At 44.3% G+C, this 21,601-nt stretch overlaps 1 protein-coding gene across 23 annotated transcripts in view; it reads left to right on the forward strand.

Moving 5' to 3' along the window:
• Positions 1-21,601, forward strand: part of OBSCN (obscurin, cytoskeletal calmodulin and titin-interacting RhoGEF) — a 154,520-nt gene that overhangs the window by 24,884 nt on the left and 108,035 nt on the right. For 22 of the 23 annotated variants that reach the window (XM_069006237.1, XM_069006259.1, XM_069006236.1 and 19 more), the window contains exons 8-23: positions 716-988; positions 3,967-4,242; positions 5,110-5,385; positions 6,011-6,286; positions 6,673-6,948; positions 10,586-10,861; positions 11,972-12,247; positions 12,634-12,909; positions 14,026-14,301; positions 15,162-15,437; positions 15,908-16,174; positions 16,638-16,907; positions 17,185-17,448; positions 18,819-19,085; positions 19,397-19,509; positions 21,203-21,356. In XM_069006237.1, the coding sequence (XP_068862338.1) occupies positions 716-988; positions 3,967-4,242; positions 5,110-5,385; positions 6,011-6,286; positions 6,673-6,948; positions 10,586-10,861; positions 11,972-12,247; positions 12,634-12,909; positions 14,026-14,301; positions 15,162-15,437; positions 15,908-16,174; positions 16,638-16,907; positions 17,185-17,448; positions 18,819-19,085; positions 19,397-19,509; positions 21,203-21,356 (4,092 nt within the window). The remainder of the gene's footprint in view (positions 1-715; positions 989-3,966; positions 4,243-5,109; positions 5,386-6,010; positions 6,287-6,672; positions 6,949-10,585; positions 10,862-11,971; positions 12,248-12,633; positions 12,910-14,025; positions 14,302-15,161; positions 15,438-15,907; positions 16,175-16,637; positions 16,908-17,184; positions 17,449-18,818; positions 19,086-19,396; positions 19,510-21,202; positions 21,357-21,601) is intronic. The other variant, XM_069006244.1, reaches the window with a different exon arrangement.

The raw sequence follows: 21,601 nt of genomic DNA on the forward strand, positions 1-21,601 counted from the left end.
TCCCCTTCCCCTTCCCCTTCCCCTTCCCCTTCCCCTTCCCCTTCATTGTTTTTAAACCATATGTTAAAAAGTTGTTAAAAAATTAATTCCATTATCCAAAGGCCGATGGGACTGTGGTTTCAGGGTCACATTTTTAGCTTGGATATTGGTGGGGGTTTGAATTTTTTGCTTTGAGGCAATTGGTGACTTGATTATTTCACATCATGTTAATATGATGCCAGATTTATTGTTTATTTTCTATGCTCCAGTTAATTTTCAAGAATAAATTTCTTTCCATTTCAGTCATATGAAATATCCATAAAGATTTTTAATTTTATGTAATTTAATTGATCTAGATTAAGTTTTAACCTCCTCTAGAGTCAATTTACTTGCCAGGTGGTTACAACACAATGATTGGAATAACCTTCATGGCTTTCCCTCCAGTTTATTTCTTTCCTCACCTCTCAGATATTATTTTAAATCTCTGTTTCCTGGGGCTTCCTCTCCTTGACTCAGTCTCTTGTGCTGCCTATGTGCTCTGCTTTTTGGACACAGGATAATCAGGAATATGGTTGGAAATTTGTCCGCTTCTGCTTTGGAATCTAGTAATTCGCTCCATAATTAATTAAATAGATTTGGTGTTATGATAAATGACTGCCTAATGTAGATGTAAATGTACATTTTTATTGCTGTGCACAGAATTCTTTACCAGAGCTGTGTCTGTGTTTTGTTTCAGCACTTGCAAACTTCATAAACAAAGAGAAAACCGGAGGAGTTATCAAGGCCATCGCTGGGAAACAGGCTGAGTTTGTGTCTGAGACCTCCGAGGCCAACATCATGGTGAAGTGGTACAAAGATGGGAAGGAAATCTCAGCCAGCAAGAAATTCACCATGGAAGACAAAGGAAAACTGCACAAGCTTGTGGCTTTGGCTGTGACGAAAGAAGATGAAGGAACTTACACCTGCAAAATCGGGGATGACACTCTTACTTTTGATTTAAAGGTCTCAGGTAAGTTTGTGCTGCAAGTATGGGATCAGAGTCTGTGTGAGAAACTCAGGATTTTGTTCTTTAGACTTGTCCTACCTTATAAATTGACAGATTTTTTTGGGCCAAGGTTGCGCAACACTTTCAGAGATTCTGACCCTTGTTGTGATCCTGATGCAAACCCAGAGTACAGGCAAATAATATAATCATGCTGTGGTTTATTTGAGCCAGCTCATGTTTTTTTAGGGCTGGAGCACAATCCAAACGTGATGCTGCCTGAACAGCTGGCAGCCACATCTGGCCTTTATTCTTTTAGCTCAGCTGTGCCTTATCTTAGGACCACCTTGGTCAGGGGTTCAAAGTCTTGCTGTGAAAGGCCTCTGTCCTCCTCTGACAAGTTTGAGTCCTGATTTTGAGAGTTAAGCATCTCCTGCTATTCCCAAAGGACACTGTGGTCTCAGAGATCACTCCCTGTGGTACTGTAAGCGACTCTATGAGTCTGTGTCACGTGCCCATCACACAAAGCACGTGGTTTCAGGTCAAGCCCAGAAGAGAAATACTTGTCATCACTGCATTCCAGCCCAGGATGGAGCCAGAGTATAAAATGACACAAGAATTCATCTGTGAAATTCAATATCTGTGAAATTCAGCTGATTTGAGTTGCATGTTTGTGGGAACTTTTCTTCTAAAAGTGGTTTCCTGGGCTTGTGCCTGGAGCCTAATTTTTAACCTAGTCCTCTATTTAAGATTGAAACTCTCCTGAAAGCTTCTCCTGTCACGGCTGCAGTACAATGCAATTCAAGAGAAGTCACCACTGAGTGCTTGTGACCTGTAACAGAATATCCAGGTTACTGTGATGCTGTCCATGAGCTAACTAAAGACTCAGCAAAGCTGATTAATGTAGGACAGCACTTGTCTTGAGGGATTGCTTCAGGATTTACTGAGCTGGAGGGGTTGCTTCCAGCTGGTGTTTGTTTGAGGTATTCACTCTGCATCTCACCTCCAGGTCTCCAACATGAAGCAATTTCACTTGGATTGCAATTCCCAGTCCCTGACTTTACCCATTGAAAAAAAGGTCTGAAAGAACCAACCAGGTTCTGCCCAAAGTGACCCCTCAAAAGGCAGTTTGTGTAATCTGATTTATAGTGTCTGATTAGAGCTGTCTAAGATGGATTTTAAAGCTTTTCTGGTTGTGCCTTTGTCTGAGCATCAGGTACAGAGGACTGCCTGAGCTTGGTATTAACTTTCTGCTGGCCACTGGCAGGTTGGGTGAATCTCACCTGTAACTCCTGTGACAAAACATCACGTGGCTCAGGCAAAAAAACTGGTATCTGCTAAATCAGAGAATCACAGGAAGATTTGGGTTGGAGGGGACCTTAAAGGTCATCCAGTGCCACCCCTGCCATGGGCAGGGACACCTTTCACTATCCCAGGCTGCTCCAAGCCCCGTTCAACCTGGCCTTGGACACTTCCAGAGATGGGGCAGCCACAGCTTCTCTGGGCACCCTATGCCAGGGCCTCCCCACCCTCACAGGGAGGAATTTATCCCCAATATCCCATTTAACTCTTCCCTCTGTCAGTGTGAAGCCGTTATCCCTTGTCCCATTGCCACAAAGCCTTTGGTGAGCAAGGACTGAGTTACAACCTGTTAACAACACCTTAGCCAGGGCAGCTTCCTCCTTGTTTCATGTGTCACCATAAAAATTTTCCAGAGTGCTGAGAAGCAGCACTGCACACTCAGGGGGTAGTCTCAGGGCAGGGAATCAATCTGCCTTGAGGGTAATGAGATACCCCAATACCCCTGAACAGCAGGATTCTGGAGGGACTCTCCTGCTTTGGTCAGCTAATTGTTGAAGAATAGGTCAGTCCTAATGAACACAAATTTTAATGAAATACTTGCCTGGCATGGCAATTGTCCTTGGGATACTCGGTGACTGAAAGCAACAGCTGCTGCTGAAAGAAATGCAATACTGAGCTGAGGTTGGCTCTAAGTGACAGCCCTCAGCCTGCTCTCCAGGCCAGGGCTGCCCTGATGGAAAGAAGGCTCTGAAATACCTGCCGTGCCCATCAAGTATTGCTCCTTAGCTTAGGGACAGGCTGTGTTGAGTAGGTTTGCTCACATTTTACACCAAGGTCTCTGTCTTCACTTCACTGCCTTCGCTTTTAGTTTTACAAAGACACTTGCAAAGAGCCTTGATTGGTAAAAATGATGTATTGTTGCTGCCTACATGACAAATACCCTGTGTGTGTTTGCACAGCCTATATCTGAGCTGGGTTTGAGCTGAGCTATCCATGCAGGAACCTCAGCTGAACTGTGTGAGCAGTTCTGAGTTCTCTACTGGGAAGATCAGTTTCAGCCAAAGGATATGAAATTACTGACTTCTATGTTCATAGAAGCATGGAATGGTTTGGGTTGGAAAGGGCCCTAGAAATCATCTCCTTCCAACCCCCTGCCATGGGCAGGGATGCCTTCCACTAGATCAGGTTGCTCAGAGCTTTTTCCTAGCATGAAGTTGGAGAATATTTTATCAATGAGATTATCCCGTATGTGCCCTGGCCTTGAGAAGAATTAGTCTGGTAGGACTGATACTATGAACAAGGAGCTGCAGGAATGGGCTCAGAAACATTTCAGGAAGGCTCCTCATCACTTCTAAGTAGATTTCCTGAGACTTCCCAGGTCTTTTCAAAGCTGTTCCTGCCCTCAGACATCAATACACATCCCCCAGATCTTGCTTGACATTGGAATCAAAGAGTGATAAATGAAGTGTGAGCAACTTGAGGGCGTCTCAGCTTGATTTAAAAGATCCAGGGGGATGTAGGGCAGATGAAGGGGATTGCACTGTAACTGAGAGCAATTATCTGAAGATCAGAGGGGTTTGCACCATCTGTCAGAGAGGCATCAACCGTGTGTGATAATGGAATAACGATCAATAATTTCTCTATCCTGACTTTGTGCTGATAAACCTGCATCAAGGCATAAACTTTCCTCTTTTCCACTCCAGATGAAGCTGTTACTTTTGTCAACAAGCCCAAAACGACTCCAGAAATATCAGTCAGTCCTTCTGAAAGCCTGGAGCTGGTGTGTGAGGTGTCAGCTGCGGGCGGGGCCGTGGTGTGGAGGAAGGATCAGACTGAGGTGAAGCAGGACCAGAGGACAACCATCGTCTCGCAGGGGACACAGCGCAAGCTCATCATCAAGAAGGTGACACAACAAGACCAAGGCAGCTACACCTGTGAAACGAAGGACGACAAAACAACATTCCAAGTCAAAGTCAGAGGTGAGAAAATGCCAGGGATTCCAAAGATAAAGGTGAATTCCATTTCGAGTGGTGTCTTACATCCGGAGGATCATCTCAGAATCTCCCCAGGGTGAAAGATCTCAGCCATAGTATTTGATTTTTTTGGGCAGCTTGCATAACAATATTTTATACACACAGTTCTGCATCCATGACTGGTTGTGACCACAAAAAAAAAAATATAGGAAAAGATGGAAATTCCTTCTCCTCTCCCAATTAGCTGGTTTGTCTGCAGAAAAACTCCCACAGGAACTTAGGGTGAGGCCATAGCAGAGGGATGGATAAAAGGGAAGGGGGAGGTGTTTGAAGAGCTCTGATTAGATCCCATCCCTGGAAGTGCTCAAGGGCAGGTGGGATGGGGTTTGGAGCAATCAGGTCTGGTGGAAGTTGTTCCTGTCCATGGCTGGATGATCTTGATGGTTCCTTCCAACGCAAACCATTCCATGATTCCACGATAAGATGGAGAACGATGGAATTGTCCCAAATAGACAGAAAAAGAGCAATGCGTCCTTGACATGAGGATATGAGGGTTGTTCCCTTCTGATTCACTGGAAGTTGGAGAGACATAGGGAGAGAAAAAGAGGGAGGAGGGGGGAGGGTTTAGGAATGCATGTTGGTGCTCCAAGTCCTACGTTCAAATCTGTGCTAAAACTGTGAGGTTTAACATTACCCCAAAATTCCCATAAAACTCCCACTGCTATTCACTGCTCTTAGCAAGATAGGGATGAAGGTGCTTTCTTGCACTAACGGCCCATCATGACATTACCTGTCAGGGGCAAGTAGGAACTTGATTAAAAACCAGAGACAATGACTGAAAAAAGCTGTTTGTGACTTGGGGTTTTCTTACAGAGGCAGAAATTGTGTTTACAAACAAGGAGAAGGTGCAGAAAGAGGTGAAGGCTGCACTATCAGAAAATGCCACGCTGAGCTGCGAGGTGGCCCAGGAGAAGACAGAGGTGAAGTGGTACAAGGATGGGAAACTCATCACCTCCAGCAAGAAGTTCAAGGTGGAATCGGAGGGCAAATCGCGTCGTCTGGTGGTGGGTCAGGTGGAGAAGAAAGATGCAGGGGAGTACACCTGTGAGACTGCTGGCCAAAAACTCACCTTCAGGATTGTTGTTACAGGTGGGAGATTGTTCATTCTCATCACAGAAAGGTCGCTTACTGCAGAAAAATGTACCACACTCTGGGCTTCAGGGTCTGTGCTGCCCAAACCTTCATTGAGTGGTGATGGAGACCAACCACCCATCCACTGTCACATTGATGCCAACAGCTGGATGTCTTCATCCATGGGATGAATCCCCTCAGTGCTCCTCAGTGTTTTCCGATTTCCCAGCAATGGAAAGATAGACAAGTTTCCATTCCACTGCCATTTCTAGGGATAAAAGTAGGGTAATCTCCCAGATATGTAGGAAAAGAAGTCTGGAAGAAGTGGGAAAAGAGGTCTAGAATGAGCAAGGCTTCCATATGGGTCCCAGTGGCAAATGAGATTTGGAATTTATTTGTCCATTACATTATGGAACAAAGCAATGGATTTCTTGAGAAGATGGGAAGAAGCTGAAATCCTGAGGCAATGGATCATTTTTCTCAGAAATGGCTGACATGCTGTCCTCAGACATGACAAAGGTTCACGTCTGAGCACTAAAAAATACCAGAGATGTGGCAGTTGTCGTGTTTTTCATTTGGGTTTGATCACTTTGGACAGCATCAGCTTCTGTATGATTTTTAAATTGCTTCTCCCACTCCACAGAAGCAGAGGATGCATTTATCAACAAGGACAAAGTGAAAAAAGAGGTGAAGGCTGCACTATCAGAAAATGCCACACTGAGCTGCGAGGTGGCCCAGGAGAAGACAGAGGTGAAGTGGTACAAGGATGGGAAACTCATCACCTCCAGCAAGAAGTTCAAGGTGGAATCGGAGGGCAAATTGCATCGTCTGGTGGTGGGTCAGGTGGAGAAGAAAGATGCAGGGGAGTACACCTGTGAGGCTGCTGGCCAAAAACTCACCTTCAGGATCGATGTCACAGGTGAGAGAAAAATTTTTAGCCCAGCTTTCCAATTTCTAAAATATTTAGTAAGGTTAGTATTATTCTATATATTCCATGTAAAACATTAGAATATCTTTAAGACATGGAACTGAATCCTTGAAAACCTTGAGGAGCTATCCCTCTGTGTAGGAACAGGGCCATAAAAAGGAAAGTATTGATTGCACCTCTCCATCCCCACACGTTGATGAAATCAAAAGAACTCTGCAATGCAGCTGATTTTCAGTGAATTTCAAAGTAGGGTCATGATGAAGAGCAGTAGGATATCTGCCCAAAGTCTTCACTCACCAACATAAAACAGATAAAAACTCACCAAAACCCCAGTTTGAATAATGTTGCCAAAACTCTGAAGTTCCCTCTCTTTCCAGAGCCAGAAGTTGTGTTTACAAACAAGGAGAAGGTGCAGAAAGAGGTGAAGGCTGCACTATCAGAAAATGCCACGCTGAGCTGTGAGGTGGCCCAGGAGAAGACAGAGGTGAAGTGGTACAAGGATGGGAAACTCATCACCTCCAGCAAGAAGTTCAAGGTGGAATCGGAGGGCAAATCGCGTCGTCTGGTGGTGGGTCAGGTGGAGAAGAAAGATGCAGGGGAGTACACCTGTGAGGCTGCTGGCCAAAAACTCACCTTCAGGATCGATGTCACAGGTGGGAGACATTTTAGTTTGTATTCCATTGGCTTTTCTTTGTGTCTGGGTGTTTTCCCCCATGTTCTCTGACACAATATGAGAAATTCTGTTAAAGTACTTTCTGATGCTGGTCTAAGCTGCCATTTCAGTGAGGTTGTGTAGGACTGGGCAGATCTGGAGTTGACTTGTAGATATCCTGATATCAGCTCCTCACCTCCCTGTATGTCTCCTTCAGCTGAGATAGTGAACAAGACTTCTCAAGAGCAGGCACTGTGCTAAAAAACCTCCTCCTATGTGATCACCTGTACTGATATTCCTCCTCCTGTTAGAAGTATTCTTCCATGAAAATCACTGTTTTCCTTCCTCTCTTTTTGCAAGTGATAGGACAAGAGTGAATGGTCTCAAGTGCCACCAGAGGTTTAGGCTGGATATTAGAGAAAAATTCTTAACCAAAAAGGTTGTCAGGTATTGGAACAGGCTGAGGGGGGAAGTGGTGGAGTCCCCATCCCTGGAGGGATTTAAAGGCCGTGCGGATGTGGTGCCTGGGGACATGGTCACTGGAGGTGCTCAGGAAACAGTCGGAGTCAATGATCCTCCAAGTCTTTTCCAGCCTAAATGATTCTATGATTTCTTTGGTCTCAATGTATTTTACAAGATGTCTGGTGAATTTTATCTCAGGCTCCAGGCAGCCATGGACATCAGCTACGTTCTGAGTGACCATTTCTGAATTGGATGTTAAGAAAGGGTTTGTTTGCACTGGGTTTTTTTAAATTAATATTCATAGCACTCCACTGTCTTTACAGCCAAATCCCTCTTCTTTAATATTAAAATTCTTGTCTCATATGCAGAGGTGATCAGAGCAGGGAAGTAATTGTCTCCTCTGTTTTCTTACAGCACCAAAAAGAGGTTTGGCATTTTATCAGCTGTGTAGATGAACAACTATGCTGGGAGTCTACTGACTCCACCCTCAGAGGGGTACTTGGGGTGTGAGCTGAGGAACTTTGGCTCTTTTTCATTTATTGTGCAGCTCGTTCTTTGGCTGAGGGAGCTGCCAGTTTCAGTAGAGGATGGGTAAGGAAGGAAGGATAAGTAAGGATGTATTTGAGAGGTATCTTCCAGAGAAAAATCAATATGGACCTTCATAAAAATGTGGAACAGTTTGAGTTGGAAGGGACCTTAAAGATCACCATGTTCCCACCCTGTGCCATGGGCAGGGACACCTCTCACTATCCCAGGTTGCTCCAAGCCCTGTCCAACCTGTCCTGGAACACATCCAGGGATGGAGCAACCACAGCTTCTCCAGGCAAAATTGTTATAAACCGAATCCGTTGTTCGTTGCTGACAGCGGTTCGTGCATTACTACAGAGGCGACGTCAGAAAACAGAAATTTGGTGGTTTACACTTGAATTTCTCCCTCTGAGGGAGCTGTCTGCCTCAGAAACAGAAGGTTTCCAGCTCTCTTTCCAGCTGGGTGAGCTCATGGTGGTGCAGGGTAATGTGACCGCTCTCCCCGTGCCTGCCTTAGCTACCGTTGCTGTATTTCTCATGGGAACAACTGTAACGCGACGTGCAAGTCCAGCACTGGCTGGAAAATGATCCAGTGTGAAAGCCAGGAGGGATTATGAGTACTTGGAGTGGTTGGCTCTTCTGCAGCAGAAATCCTTCTCTTAGTAGATTATCCCAAAGTGCAGCAGATTTCTGGGTCTTAATTTATCCCGTTGCCATTGCACTTGGAAAGCTTTTCGGGGTTCCTGTACTCCAGGGCTCCATTGGTAGCACAAAGCCTTCCCTGTTTAAGGACAGGTTGAAGGTTAGATGTTCAGTGTTGGGTTTTGGGATGAAACAGTAGTTTTTTGGCTTAATATAAAAAAAACCAGCTGCTGCACACCTTGTGACTGAGTTGGACACGTAGAAAAAGAGCTGCTTCTGAAATCTCAGTATTTCAGGGTCCATGGTATGCAGTGAAACCCATATTTTAAATCAGTGAGTTTCATGTCCTGAAAATATTTTTCCTCACTTCCACTGAAACTTCACTAACCAGTTTCATTTAAGGTTGGAAATGTCATCTGCCCTGAATACTTCTTTAAATTTAAAATAAGTTTCTAAGAGAAATTATCAACTGGTCTAAATCACTTTGGCAGCTGATTAAATGTTTTAGTCACATTTCCTATCACTATAAAAATGGTTACTATGAAAGGTCGAGAATGGAAAGGACAAGTGAGATGAGTCTGGAATATTCCTGCTCTGCTAATCTGACATTTTAAATACAGCCCTCATTGACACTGGCTTGTTTTATAACCTATGGAATACACTCTGCATATTCATACTCTGAGTTGTAGATGGGAGCTGAAATATTTATATTTTTGCAATCAGTTTTGAATGCAAATCTTGGTGTCTGCTAGAGCTCCTTCAGATGTCAAAATGCTGCTGACATGTCCCTCTGAGGAGTTTTGCATCACCCAGAATATACCATGTGCCTTCTAAATGACAATGACACCTCCTCACACCCCTTCTACAGCCAATATAAACAGAGGAGCTCAAATTCAGAGCCCGTAAGCTGGATTCCTGCTCCGTGTTGCTCCCTGCAGGACATCTCCCTTTCCATGGACTGTGCAATATTCATAGCAAGGCTGTGATGTGGCCCAGGACCATTTGTGGTGCCACTGTCAGCAGTGGAGGAACTCGACCTGAGCTTACCCCTTTTCCTCACCCTCCCCGGCAGCTGCTGCCACTCAGAGGACAGACGTGATGGAGACAGGAGAAAGTCATCCAAGAGGAGTCAGGGAAGGCCCCAGGAGGCTGCAGGGAGTTACTGGGGAGAGGAAGGCAGTAGCACAGGGGATGGAAGGGGCTCAGCATCACAGTCAGGGAGAGCTAAGAGCCTCCCAGGTCACAGAATCACCGAATCACTGAGGCTGGGACCCATTCATTAGGGAAATTCCTCCTAATGTCCAACCTGAACCACCCCTGGCACAGGTCGAGGCTGTTTCCTCTCATTCTGTCCCTGTTGCCTGGGAGCAGAGCCCAACCCTCCTGTCAGGAGGCCAGTTTGCTGAAAAATCACAGATTTTTTTAGTAAATAAAAATACATTTCAAATTTTATATGCTAGTTTTATGTGTAATGTTCATCAAGTACTTTTCCATATTGAGAACTGTGTCTGTCCTCTCTTTGGGATTGGGTTACAAGATATTTTCTGAGCAACACCTGGTAAAAATCCTCTAAATACTGTCATAGTGGAGGTGAAAACTCATCAGTGTGCTATATTTGGCTCGTTCCAAATGTGGGGAGTAGAAATATCATAAAGACACAAGAGAGAATTTCATCTTTGCCTTCATTATAAGAAATTTGCAAATGAGGTGGCTGAGCCATTCATGAAGACAAGTCAGAGAGGGATGATAATTACGTGGAGTATATTTTGAGGGTACATTGTTTTATTTATGTGATAAATAGAACTGCGAAGCTGTGTTACTTACGAGAGTTTAATATTGAAATATTTATGTTGGAAAAGGCCTTTAAGATCATCATGTCTAATGGTGAAACCAGCACTGCCAAGTCCAAAACCCTGCAGAGCATCTACACCCCATACAAGTAAGAGCTTCTTGACACAAGATACTTATATCTTGCATATTTTCCCCCTTATGTTTCCCTATTTCAGAGGCAGAAGATGCCTTTGTCCACAAGGAGAAGGTGCAGAAAGAGGTGAAGGCTGCACTATCAGAAAATGCCACACTGAGCTGTGAGGTGGCCCAGGAGAAGACAGAGGTGAAGTGGTACAAGGATGGGAAACTCATCACCTCCAGCAAGAAGTTCAAGGTGGAATCAGAGGGCAAATCGCGTCGTCTGGTGGTGGGTCAGGTGGAGAAGAAAGATGCAGGGGAGTACACCTGTGAGGCTGCTGGCCAAAAACTCACCTTCAGGATTGATGTCACAGGTGGGAGAATGTGCTGCATCCCTGTTTTACATCCTGAAAAATTGAAATGCCTGTTTTTCATCCTGAAGAATTGGAGGAAAGCTATGTGGATTGTCAAACTCCATTTCCACAGGCACTGACTGAGCCAGGACTTCAGTGGTGTTGGTTTACTCATGAAATTGTGTTGATGTTGTTAGACCTGTCTTTGTTTTTAGAAATTAAGCATGCAGCAGATTTCTGTAGCCCAAGCTCAGGTCAGGCTGAAGATCACTGGGGAATTTCCCTGGGAATCTTGGGAAGATGCATTGATAGCAAACTGAGAATTCAGTAATTGCAGGAGGAATTAAAGGACACAGCAAATCTGAGCACAGGCATCCTCTTGTGAAAACTCCTTTCTGAAATAGACTTTATTCTAGAGGAAACCTTTTTATTATGGCCTCTGTCAACTGGGTAGAAATAGTAGAAGTGTTTTCAGTAGCAGGAGATGAGGAAAGCAGCTCTTTTCACCACACTATTTTCAAGGACAGATTTAATTTTGACATCCTTCAGTTGGATCTCAGTGAATTTAAAGCAAATTGAAGAGTTCATACATTAGATTTATTTTTGATTGTGGCATGGTGCAAATACCATGGAGCTGGCTAATTTTCATTCATTAGAAAAACATAGTTCTGGGATGACACATCTTGAGAGCAGTTGGGAAATAAAGATACAGACACAGATCAGGCTCACAAAGGTTGTTTCCCAACACTATCTTTGCTTTTGTTAGCAAAGTAAACTGCAGCTCTTGGGTTGGTTGGGCAGTTTAATGCTTGTCCTCTTAGAGCAAACCTAATTCTGATGGACCTCATCCACCCTTAGTGCTGCTGGATTTTGGGATATGTTATTTTCTGCAGATTTTGAAGAAAGGTAGTGGTGGAAACAAAAGCAGCTTTGAGGCTGTGTCTTGGACTACCAGTGAATGAGTCCTTCACTGGCACTTGATGTAATTCAAATGTTACAAATTCAGTAGATGATGGTGGCAGGGAATGTGAAAGGGAAATTACTTTCAGCAAGACAATGCAAAGGCTGATGTGTGCATTTGGGAAGAGGTCTGTCAGTTTTAAAAATCTGCCCTTATACTCTCAATTGCAGAGGCAGAAGATGCTTTCATCAAAAAGGAGAAGGTGCAGAAAGAGGTGAAGGCTGCCCTATCAGAAAATGCCACGCTGAGCTGCGAGGTGGCCCAGGAGAAAACAGAGGTGAAGTGGTACAAGGATGGGAAACTCATCACCTCCAGCAAGAAGTTCAAGGTGGAATCGGAGGGCAAATTGCGTCGTCTGGTGGTGGGTCAGGTGGAGAAGAAAGATGCAGGGGAGTACACCTGTGAGGCTGCTGGCCAAAAACTCACCTTCAGGATCGATGTCACAGGTGGGAGAAAAATTTTTAGCCCAGCTTTCCAATTTCTAAAATATTTAGAAAGATTAGTGTTTTTCTATATATTCCATGTAAAACATTAGAATATCTTTAAGACATGGAACTGAATCCTTGAAAACCTTGAGGAGCTATCCCTCTGTGTAGGAACAGGGCCATAAAAAGGAGAGTATTGATTGCACCTCTCCATCCCCACACGTTGATGAAATCAAAAGAACTCTGCAATGCAGCTGATTTTCAGTGAATTTTAAAGTAGGGTCATGATGAAGAACAGTAGGATGTCTGCCCAAAGTCTTCCCTCACCAACATAAAACAAATAAAAACTCACCAAAACCCCAGTTTGAATAATGTTGCCAAAACTCTGAAGTTCCCTCTCTTTCCAGAGCCAGAAGTTGTGTTTACAAACAAGGAGAAGGTGCAGAAAGAGGTGAAGGCTGCACTATCAGAAAATGCCACACTGAGCTGTGAGGTGGCCCAGGAGAAGACGGAGGTGAAGTGGTACAAGGATGGGAAACTCATCACCTCCAGCAAGAAGTTCAAGGTGGAATCGGAGGGCAAATCGCGTCGTCTGGTGGTGGGTCAGGTGGAGAAGAAAGATGCAGGGGAGTACACCTGTGAGGCTGCTGGCCAAAAACTCACCTTCAGGATCGATGTCACAGGTGGGAGAAGATTCTTTGTCAGAATTCAGTAGAGGACAATAAAGCAATAATTGGAATAACCAGTCCACCATGGCTCAGTTGCAATAGTCTGTGTTTTGTTGCAACCTGCAGGGTTAACCTGATTTTTCTGCACTTTGTTGCCTGGATTTGTAGAAATAGGAATATTTGGTTTTAGCATGGCACAAGTTCTGTCTCTTTTTTAGCTGGTCTATGTAATATAGTTGCAGGTATAAATATAATAGAAATAATTATCAATGTATTATTCAGATCTCTCCCATTCCTGGGATCCCAAAGGATGATTCTTGTGCATTGAGCCTATTGAAAGGAAAGAACCATTAAAGAAACCCTTCCTTCTTAGACTTCCAATCCCACTTTGGAAGACTTAGAGGCTGGCATATGTTTTTTTCATTTGCAGTATCAGCAGCAGCACATCTCAAAATGGGTTGGGAACAGCACTTTTTCTGAATTGGGGCTGTGTGTGATTGAGATCTCAGCATTTTGAGATGTCTTACTGCTTCTGCCAGCTTCTAAATGCCCCTTTGCTGTGAAATATTCCAGGAAATCATTTGGAAGAGGATTTACACAGTGCCCAAACTACTTTAAGCATGTGATATTAAATGGAGTTTTGACATTGCAATCACTGTGAGGACCTTTCCAGCCATGATCCTGACTTACCTGCGCCCTGCAGGGAGAAATTTCCTTTGTCTCTTTGACAGTCACGTTTGTGGCAGTGGAAGAGAGCACAAAGAGGCTGTTCCAGACACTCTTAGTGCTTTATTGTGTCCTAGATCTTAAGTAAAAGGAATCAGGGAGCTTTTGATGACATGCAGGACAGACGTTCTTTGGCAACGTTTGAATTAAATAAATTTTTACATGGTGACATGCAACTGTAGGGTTGATGTCAAGGATCCTCTTGGTCCTCTCCATTCCTAGGCTCTTAGTTCCAGGTTTTCCAAGTGGCAACTCCATCCCACAGAAAGGTAGACACTGCTCAGTGATGACAATTGGTTTTGGCAAGTGACAACCTAAATATTTTCCTAACTTGTCTAAAGCAGTCTTTAAGATTAATCTCGTTTTAACCCCTCAGTAATCGTCCTCTTCTTTTTCTGTGCTCAGAGCCCAAACCTGCATTTATAAACCAGGAAAAGGTCCAGAAGGAGGTGAAGGCTGTCCTGACAGAAAGTGCCACCCTCGTGTGTGAGGTGGCACAGGATGCAACCCAAGTGAAGTGGTACAAGGATGGAAAGCTGCTCGTTTCCTCTCGGAAATTCAAAATAGAGACCGTGGGCAAATCCCGGCGCCTGGTGATAGAGCAGCTGGAGAAGAAGGATGCTGGGGAATACATCTGTGAGGCTGCAGGCCAGAAGCTGACATTCAAAGTGGAACCAACTGGTGAGAGCTCACTTTGTGGTGTGAAGAACCAACCCCTGTGGCCTAGAGGAAAACTGGATATTCCCAACACAGCAGTCTTGGTGTAGCCACTGTCTCCCAGTGAGCCACATGACACATTAATTTTTAATGTAGCAATGTAAAGGTGGGAAATCTGGACTTTTTTTGGCTCTGGAAACACTAGAAAATTTTCAGTTTATCTGCTTAACACACCTTATCACCCAACCTCTCTCAGTGGTGGGGAGCTGAAAGTAGAAGTGGGAAGTTTTGAAGAGCAGCAGTGGAGCTTGGAGAAAGGAGACTGAGGAAACCTTGGTCTGCTGCTTATGTGTGCCCCAAAAATGCCCAATTTTGTGACAAAGTGTTGTACAAGATAGAGAAGAGGCCAAGAGGAAGGGATTGGAATCACAGAACGGTTTGGGTTGGAAGAAACTTTAAAAGACCATCGGGTTCCAACCTTCCTGCCAGTGGAGCAAATAGAAAACAGACTATAAATTCAGGTTTAGCCTATTAATGTTTCTTCTTAATTTTATCTAAAATCCTAAAAATGGAAGGGGAAAGAAAATTATAGAGGTATTTTTACTTCTAAGAAACGAGCTTTTTATTGGCAGCAGATAAAATATAAATATTTGCATTTCCTCTCCTCTGCTTCTCTTCTAAGCAGAAGTTCTGAGTTGTCTGAGTTGTCATTTTCTTTCTTCCCGCTCAGGAAAAGATTATACCAGCCACAAGTATCCAGCCATATTCCCTGGATTATTGCAGGTTACGGATGGTGTGGGTCCTGAAGAGGGAGCAATATAAAACTGCTGTGTCAAGGATTTGAGCATAAATCCTTACTTTTCCTGGTTTATTGTCTTTTCTAGAACCAGAGGCGAAATTTGAAAAGAAAGTTGTCCAGAAAGAGCCTCTCATTGTTCAAGAACATGAAAGCATCACACTGACAACCTCAGTCACGCCTGAAACCGCTGCAGTGAGGTGGTTCAAGGATGGCACAGAAATCAAAGCCAGCAAGAAATGTGTGATCAAGAGTGAGGGGGCGTCCAGGACGCTGACGGTGACCGCGGCCGAGAGCACAGACTCTGCCCTGTACACCTGCCAGACAAAGAATGACAAGCAGGAATTCAGAGTCCAGGTGAAAGGTGAGCAGTGCCCAGGTCATGGCCCAACCCAACAGCTGCACTTCCCTCATGATGGAGGTGGAACCCAAACTCTTCCAAAAACTGCTCCAATCTCAAGGCTTGTTGTACTTTCTCTGGATGCCCCACCATGGACCAGCAAAGTTCCCCAGCTTCCTAGTTCCCAGTTTTTGTCCTTTGCTGGCCACTTGGGGATAAGGAAGCCTATGATGGGTAGTTCTGGTGTTTGCTCCCCTCCTGTTTCTGTATCCCACTTTAGAATGACAGTGATCTGAAAACACCATGTCAAAGAATCTGCCTGAATTTCCACATTTCTGATTAGATTCTGTCTCCCCTGAGCCCCAATATTTAAGGCCATTGTATTTATTTATTTGTTTATTTATTTTTTTTTCCAAAGTTGGGCAGAACCAGTTTCTTAGAACAGGTTTCTTATCTTTTCCTCCCTCACAATTTTCCCTTCTCCTGGATCTCAGAAATCCCAGTGAAGTTTGCCAAGAAGCTGGAGGCCGTGAAAGCCGAGATTGGCGGCAGTGTATCCCTGAGCTGTGAGCTGAGCCACGCCAAAGGGAAGGTGACGTGGAGCAGGAATGGCGTGGAGATCAAGCCCAGCAAACGCTTCCAGATCCGTGAGGAGGGGATCAAACGAACCCTGACAATAACAGGGATCCGTGCTGAGGATGAGGGAGAATATTCCTGCGAGTCCAGGGATGACAAGAGCAGCATCACCATCGTCCCCAAACGTACGTCTCTAATGGTGACAGTGTGGAGGGAGCCCTGGGTTTTGTCCTCAGCTGTTACAACCCTGCAAAGCTGAGTTTGTTCATGTGTCTGGACTGTTTCCTTTGTTGAGAACAAAATACAGAACTCCCCTCTAAGTGTCAGTGGAACCTCTATTTGTGAAAAATGTAATGATTGTGAGACCTATTGAGCTCAGGCCTCGTAATATTGACCTTTGTATTGCCTTTGAGGCTGGAAGTCAAATTCTGAAATATAAGATGGGTTTTTACCCCCCTCTTTTATTGCCTCTCTTTGTACACAAAATTTACTCAGAGATGGGGAATGTGATGACCCAGTATTGTGATCACTTACTGCAAGTAATCAAATTGATGCTTCCAATAAAATCGTGGAAGATTTTGGCTGTTGGAAGGTGCTCATGCCAAGTCTCAAAGAAATGCTCCTAAATGTTTTACTCCTATCCATCAGCTCCCAGAGTGGTGAAATTTGTCACGAGTCTCAACAGCGTGGTGTCTGAGGAAGGAAAAGAGGCTGTGTTCAAATGCACTGTCTCTCCCAGTGATGCTGTGGTCACCTGGCTCAGGAACGGTGCCAAGATTGAAGCCAGCAAGAAATACGTGATCTCTCAGAAGGACACCAACCACAGCCTCACCATCACTGACCTGACACTGGAAGATGCAGCTGAAATCACTGCCAGTGCTGAGGGCGTGGAAAGCACAGCCAACCTCCGAGTCCGAGGTAAGAGGTGGCAGTGCCCCTTTGACAGGCTGCCTGCCACACTGGTGCCCTGCCCATGGCAGGGGCTTGGAATTAGGTGATCTTTAAGGTCGTTTCCAACCCAGACCATTCTATGTTTTATGTGGCTTTCCCTCTAATTACATTCTGCTTTGGCATCATTAAATAGGGATGCCCAGAACTCTTTGGATTTGGAGATACATGAGCCACTGGTTTAATTTTCTCTCAAAGCCTATTTTCTGGATCTTCTACATTCCTACTAATATTTCCTCTCTTGCAGAGGCCTCAATCTCATTCAAGAAGAAGCTGGAGCCCAAAACAGTTGAAGAGAGGGAGACAGTGACCTTGGAGGTAGAGCTGACCAAGCCTGCAGAGGTGAAATGGATGAGGAACAGCATCGTGCTGAAGCCCAGTGACAAAATAGAGATCAAAGCTGAGGGAACAAAGCACACCTTGGTGGTCAAGGACATCTCCTTCGCAGACCGGGGCTTCTACTGCTGCGAGAGCCCCGATGACAAGACCCAAGCCAAGATCAATGTGGAAAGTGAGTTCATTGGTCCTCAGTTCTATAAATACCCTGGGCAGGGTTTGCAGGTGGATCCTGGTCTCTGCATTGTCATGGGGGCACAGGGACACAACCATGGGCTTGGCCACCAGTCAAATGACTGAGAGGAGGTGAAAGCAGTGGCAGTGAGCAGAGAATGTCTGGCTGGTTCCTGTTGCCTCCATCTCCTCCCACCAGCTTGGACCATTAAGCTTCTTAAAAGATTCTTCTCTTTGCTCTCTTTCTCACTTCCTGATATGCTCTGTGGTTTTCCTTTATATGATTTTTTAGCAAAGTATTCCCTCTTCAGCCATCCATTGTCCTGATTTTTCTCTGCAAATCACCTCATTCAGAATGTCTCTATGTTCAGCCATGATCTAAAAAACTAAAAGAGAAAAATCTTCTCCCTGAGGGTGTTTTCCTCTCAGGTGAACGATGGTGCCTCATCCATAGCCCTGTACTTCTGTCCCTTTCCTACGTCCTTTTGTCATAATTGTCACAGGACAGGTGAAGACAGGATTTAAGCACTTAAGGACTGTCCAATTTTGTCCATAAAGTCCTTGCCACCAACTGGTGCTGGGCTAGTCATAAATAGTAGGTGAGGAAAGACTTGAAAACAGTCTTTTAGGTGCTTGAAGTCTATTACAAAGTGGAAGGGAACAACTTCCATGATGCCAGCAAATAATGGACTTCAGGTGCAGTGAGAAAAATCCAGGTTATATTACAAAAAAGCTTTTTAATGGTCGGATGACTGAATAGGTTGTCTGGAGAGGTCTTGGAGCCTTCATCGTGATTTTGGTTTTTTTTTTTTTAATTGGCAACGTAATTACTTTTAGTGGTGATACGAGTTTAAACAGTAAATTCGTTTTACCAGGTGATAGGGCATGGATGTCTTGTCATAGGAACAGGTAACATCCACCCAAACCATGCATGCTTTGGCCACCAACCTGTGAGGTGTCAGCACATTTTGCACCATGTCCTGGATGTTTTTTTTCCTTTTACTGCAGCCTTTTCCTCCCATCCTTGTTTTATCCTAATTGAACAACTGCACAGTATTGCCATGGACTTACTTGTCTTTCTTACACTATAAACTGATAGACCTTGGCCGAAAAGGGGTCAGTGATGTTTTCAGTGATATTTGGTTGACCCATTTGTCCCAACTGAAAACAGCAATTTGAAAAATAGCAGCTATTTTAGCAGTGGGGTCATGGACAGGTTTCATTTCCTGTAAAAGTGGTTGTTTAATTGGAAAATGCCCATTAACTGGCAGGTAGCTGCCTGAGGAATAGGAAATAGTCCAGTTTGGAAGATCTGAGGCTATTTCACAGCTGCCGGTGTGAGATCTCCAACTTCTCCATGTTGTTTTCCAGTGAGGCAGATCAAGCTGGTGAAAGGCCTTCAGCCCCTGGAAGTGGCTGAGAAAGGGACTGTCACCTTTGAGGTGGAGGTGTCACACGAGGACGTGGAGGGGACCTGGCAGAAGGACGGCGTTCGGCTGAAACCTGCACCCAACGTCAGCTTCGGTGTTCTGGGCAAGAAACGCTCCCTAACTCTCTCCTCGGTGGCTCTGGAAGATGCAGGCCTCATCTCCTTCAAAGCAGAAGGCATTAGTTCATCAGGGAGGCTCACTGTGACAGGTACACAGTGCCACAGAAGGCTCTGACCCTGCTTGGGGTGGATGCAGTTGTCTTCTCCTGACCTGGAGAACAAACTTAAGAGGGCAACAAATTTTCCTTGTAATTGCAAGGGCTGTAGAGCACAGTAATGTTTCCTTCTAATGCCAACAGGATCATTGTGGCGTCACTGTCCACAGAACAATGATAAAGTGGGAGGGAATGATAAAGTGCCCAAATCAATACAAATTTTTTTAATCATGAAAGCTGGGCTCTGCCTACCCATCAGTGCTTGTGTCACCCCATCCCCCATTCATTGGACTTTCTCTTTCCAGAATTACCTGTGAGGATCAGCAAACCTTTGGCAGACGTCAGTGTAACTCAGAAGCTCAAGGCTACATTTGAGTGTGAGCTGTCCAAACCCAATGCCAATGTGAAGTGGTTCAAGGTACAGCACTTAATGGATGGTGATATTTTAATTTCTGACTTCTCTGGAAGGCAATGAGAGCCTTTCTTTCCACTTCCAGGGCGTGTAGGCCTGAACTTTTGCAGTAGCTGTTTGCATTGTTCTCTTATCCTTGTGTTCATTTACTCTCCCAGTTTATCACTCTCAGGTTTGTATTTACTGTTTTGTATTGGGTTGAAAGTTAAACTTCTCTATTCTTGCACAGAACATGAGCACTGCTGTTACAGATTTGCAGTCTTGTGTTTTACTCCACACCAAGCAGTTTTCACCCAGGATTTACAGCCTTTTTGGGAACTGTGATTCAAAGGGAAGCCTCAATTTCCTCAGTCAGTGACAGTCCAGTTCCCTTTCCTAGACAGCCATTTTGGGGATCAGCCCTGGCATTTCATGTACCTTCCTTGGGGCTCAGCTGATACTTTCCTTAATTTGGGATAGCCGCCATTCTTCAAGGTGGAATTTGGGTTGGAAGGTACCTCTAAATGGTCACCTCATTTCAAACCCCCTGCCATGAGCAGGGACATCTTCAACCAGATCGGGTGGCTCAGAGCCCTGTCCAACCCACCCTTGAATGTTTCCAGGGATGGGGCATCCACCACCTGATTTACCAAAATATGAATATGGATCTAATATTGATATCCAACTGAGATGGACAAAAACTCTCTAACAGTTTAGAGTTAGTGCATGTTTTATTTGGTGCCAGGCACTGTGTGGGATGGCTCCCTAAGACACAGGGCCCCAATCCAAGCAAACATGACGCTTTTTATCTCCAAATATTATGAATATCCAAAATACAAATGCATATTCATAACATTAACACCTCCCATTCTCTGCTTCGTATGGAAATGAGATTAAATGTCATTAAGCATGCATAGTGTGTGTCCTGAATGGAGTCGGTGGTCTCGAATTGGGTCAGTGGTCCCAAAAAAGATGAAGTAACTCATCTTCCTCATTTTGACCTTTTTGCTTCTCTGAACTTTAACAATCCTAATTACTTTAGTGACCTCTAAGTTTCCTCTTGCGTGACTTTTGAACGGGTTCCCACCAAGGGAGGAAATTGGGAATTGTCCTTGTTCCCTACACCACCTTATCAATGTTTCTACTCCTCGTTCTAAGCACAGCTAAGCAAACATACAAATGACAGAGCATCAGTTACTTGGCAATCAGTTACTAACATCTTAAAACCCATTTCAGGTCCAGCTCTCAACTATTTTAATTAACTCTAGCTGGGCCCAAATTCCTTCTTATTCTAACTAATTTCAACACAGCTAGCTTATAACTAAAATCTCTATGTTTCTTGTAAATCTATGTTTCACACCTCTCTGGGCAACCTATTTTATCACCCTCATTGTAAAAAACTTCCTTATTTCACGTCTAAATTGACCCTCTTTTAGTTTAAACCCATTTTTTTTTCCTGAAGGGGCTTACTGCCAATTCTGTACAGTTTTAAGACTTCAAAAAGATATCACAGATCATCCAAAAGTTCTGTGTGTTCTTCAGCCATTCCAGCTTCCTGAAATCTTTGAGGTGTGATGAAGTTTCACCACGTTCCTTTAAACACAGTTTTCCTTTAAGTCCAATGAGAAGGATGCAATAAGCACAGGTCTGAGTGTCTGTTTTACTCACTGCAGATGTACAGGAGTTGAGGGTGATCTTCTTTGGCCTTTTCCCCTTCTAGGATGGGAAGGAGATCCGGCAAAGTAAAAACATTGGGATCATCTCCCAAGGAAATAAGAGAAGCCTCATTATTCACAAGTGTGAATATGAAGACCAGGGAACCTACACGTGTCAAGCAGCTGAAGACAAGACATCAGCTACTCTAAAGGTTCATGGTATGTTTGGCTGAAGCAGAAAAATACATTTACTGCAGTATTTTTGGCTATACAGCAAGAAATTCTTTGTGGAGTGTTTGTTTTTCACAGTTGCTCATTTTGGTTAAGTTTCTCTTCCTGGTGTCCTGTGCTTGCTCTGTCCTTGCAGTATTTTTGGAAGAGGTCCTAACTCAGTTTTCCTTTTGTTGGAAGTGATTTCTATTCTCTGGAATCTGAATAGTGTTTCTGGATTGTCATGTCAGGAA

Source organism: Aphelocoma coerulescens, chromosome 2 (genome assembly GCF_041296385.1).
Source record: "Aphelocoma coerulescens isolate FSJ_1873_10779 chromosome 2, UR_Acoe_1.0, whole genome shotgun sequence".
Lineage (NCBI taxonomy): Eukaryota > Metazoa > Chordata > Aves > Passeriformes > Corvidae > Aphelocoma > Aphelocoma coerulescens.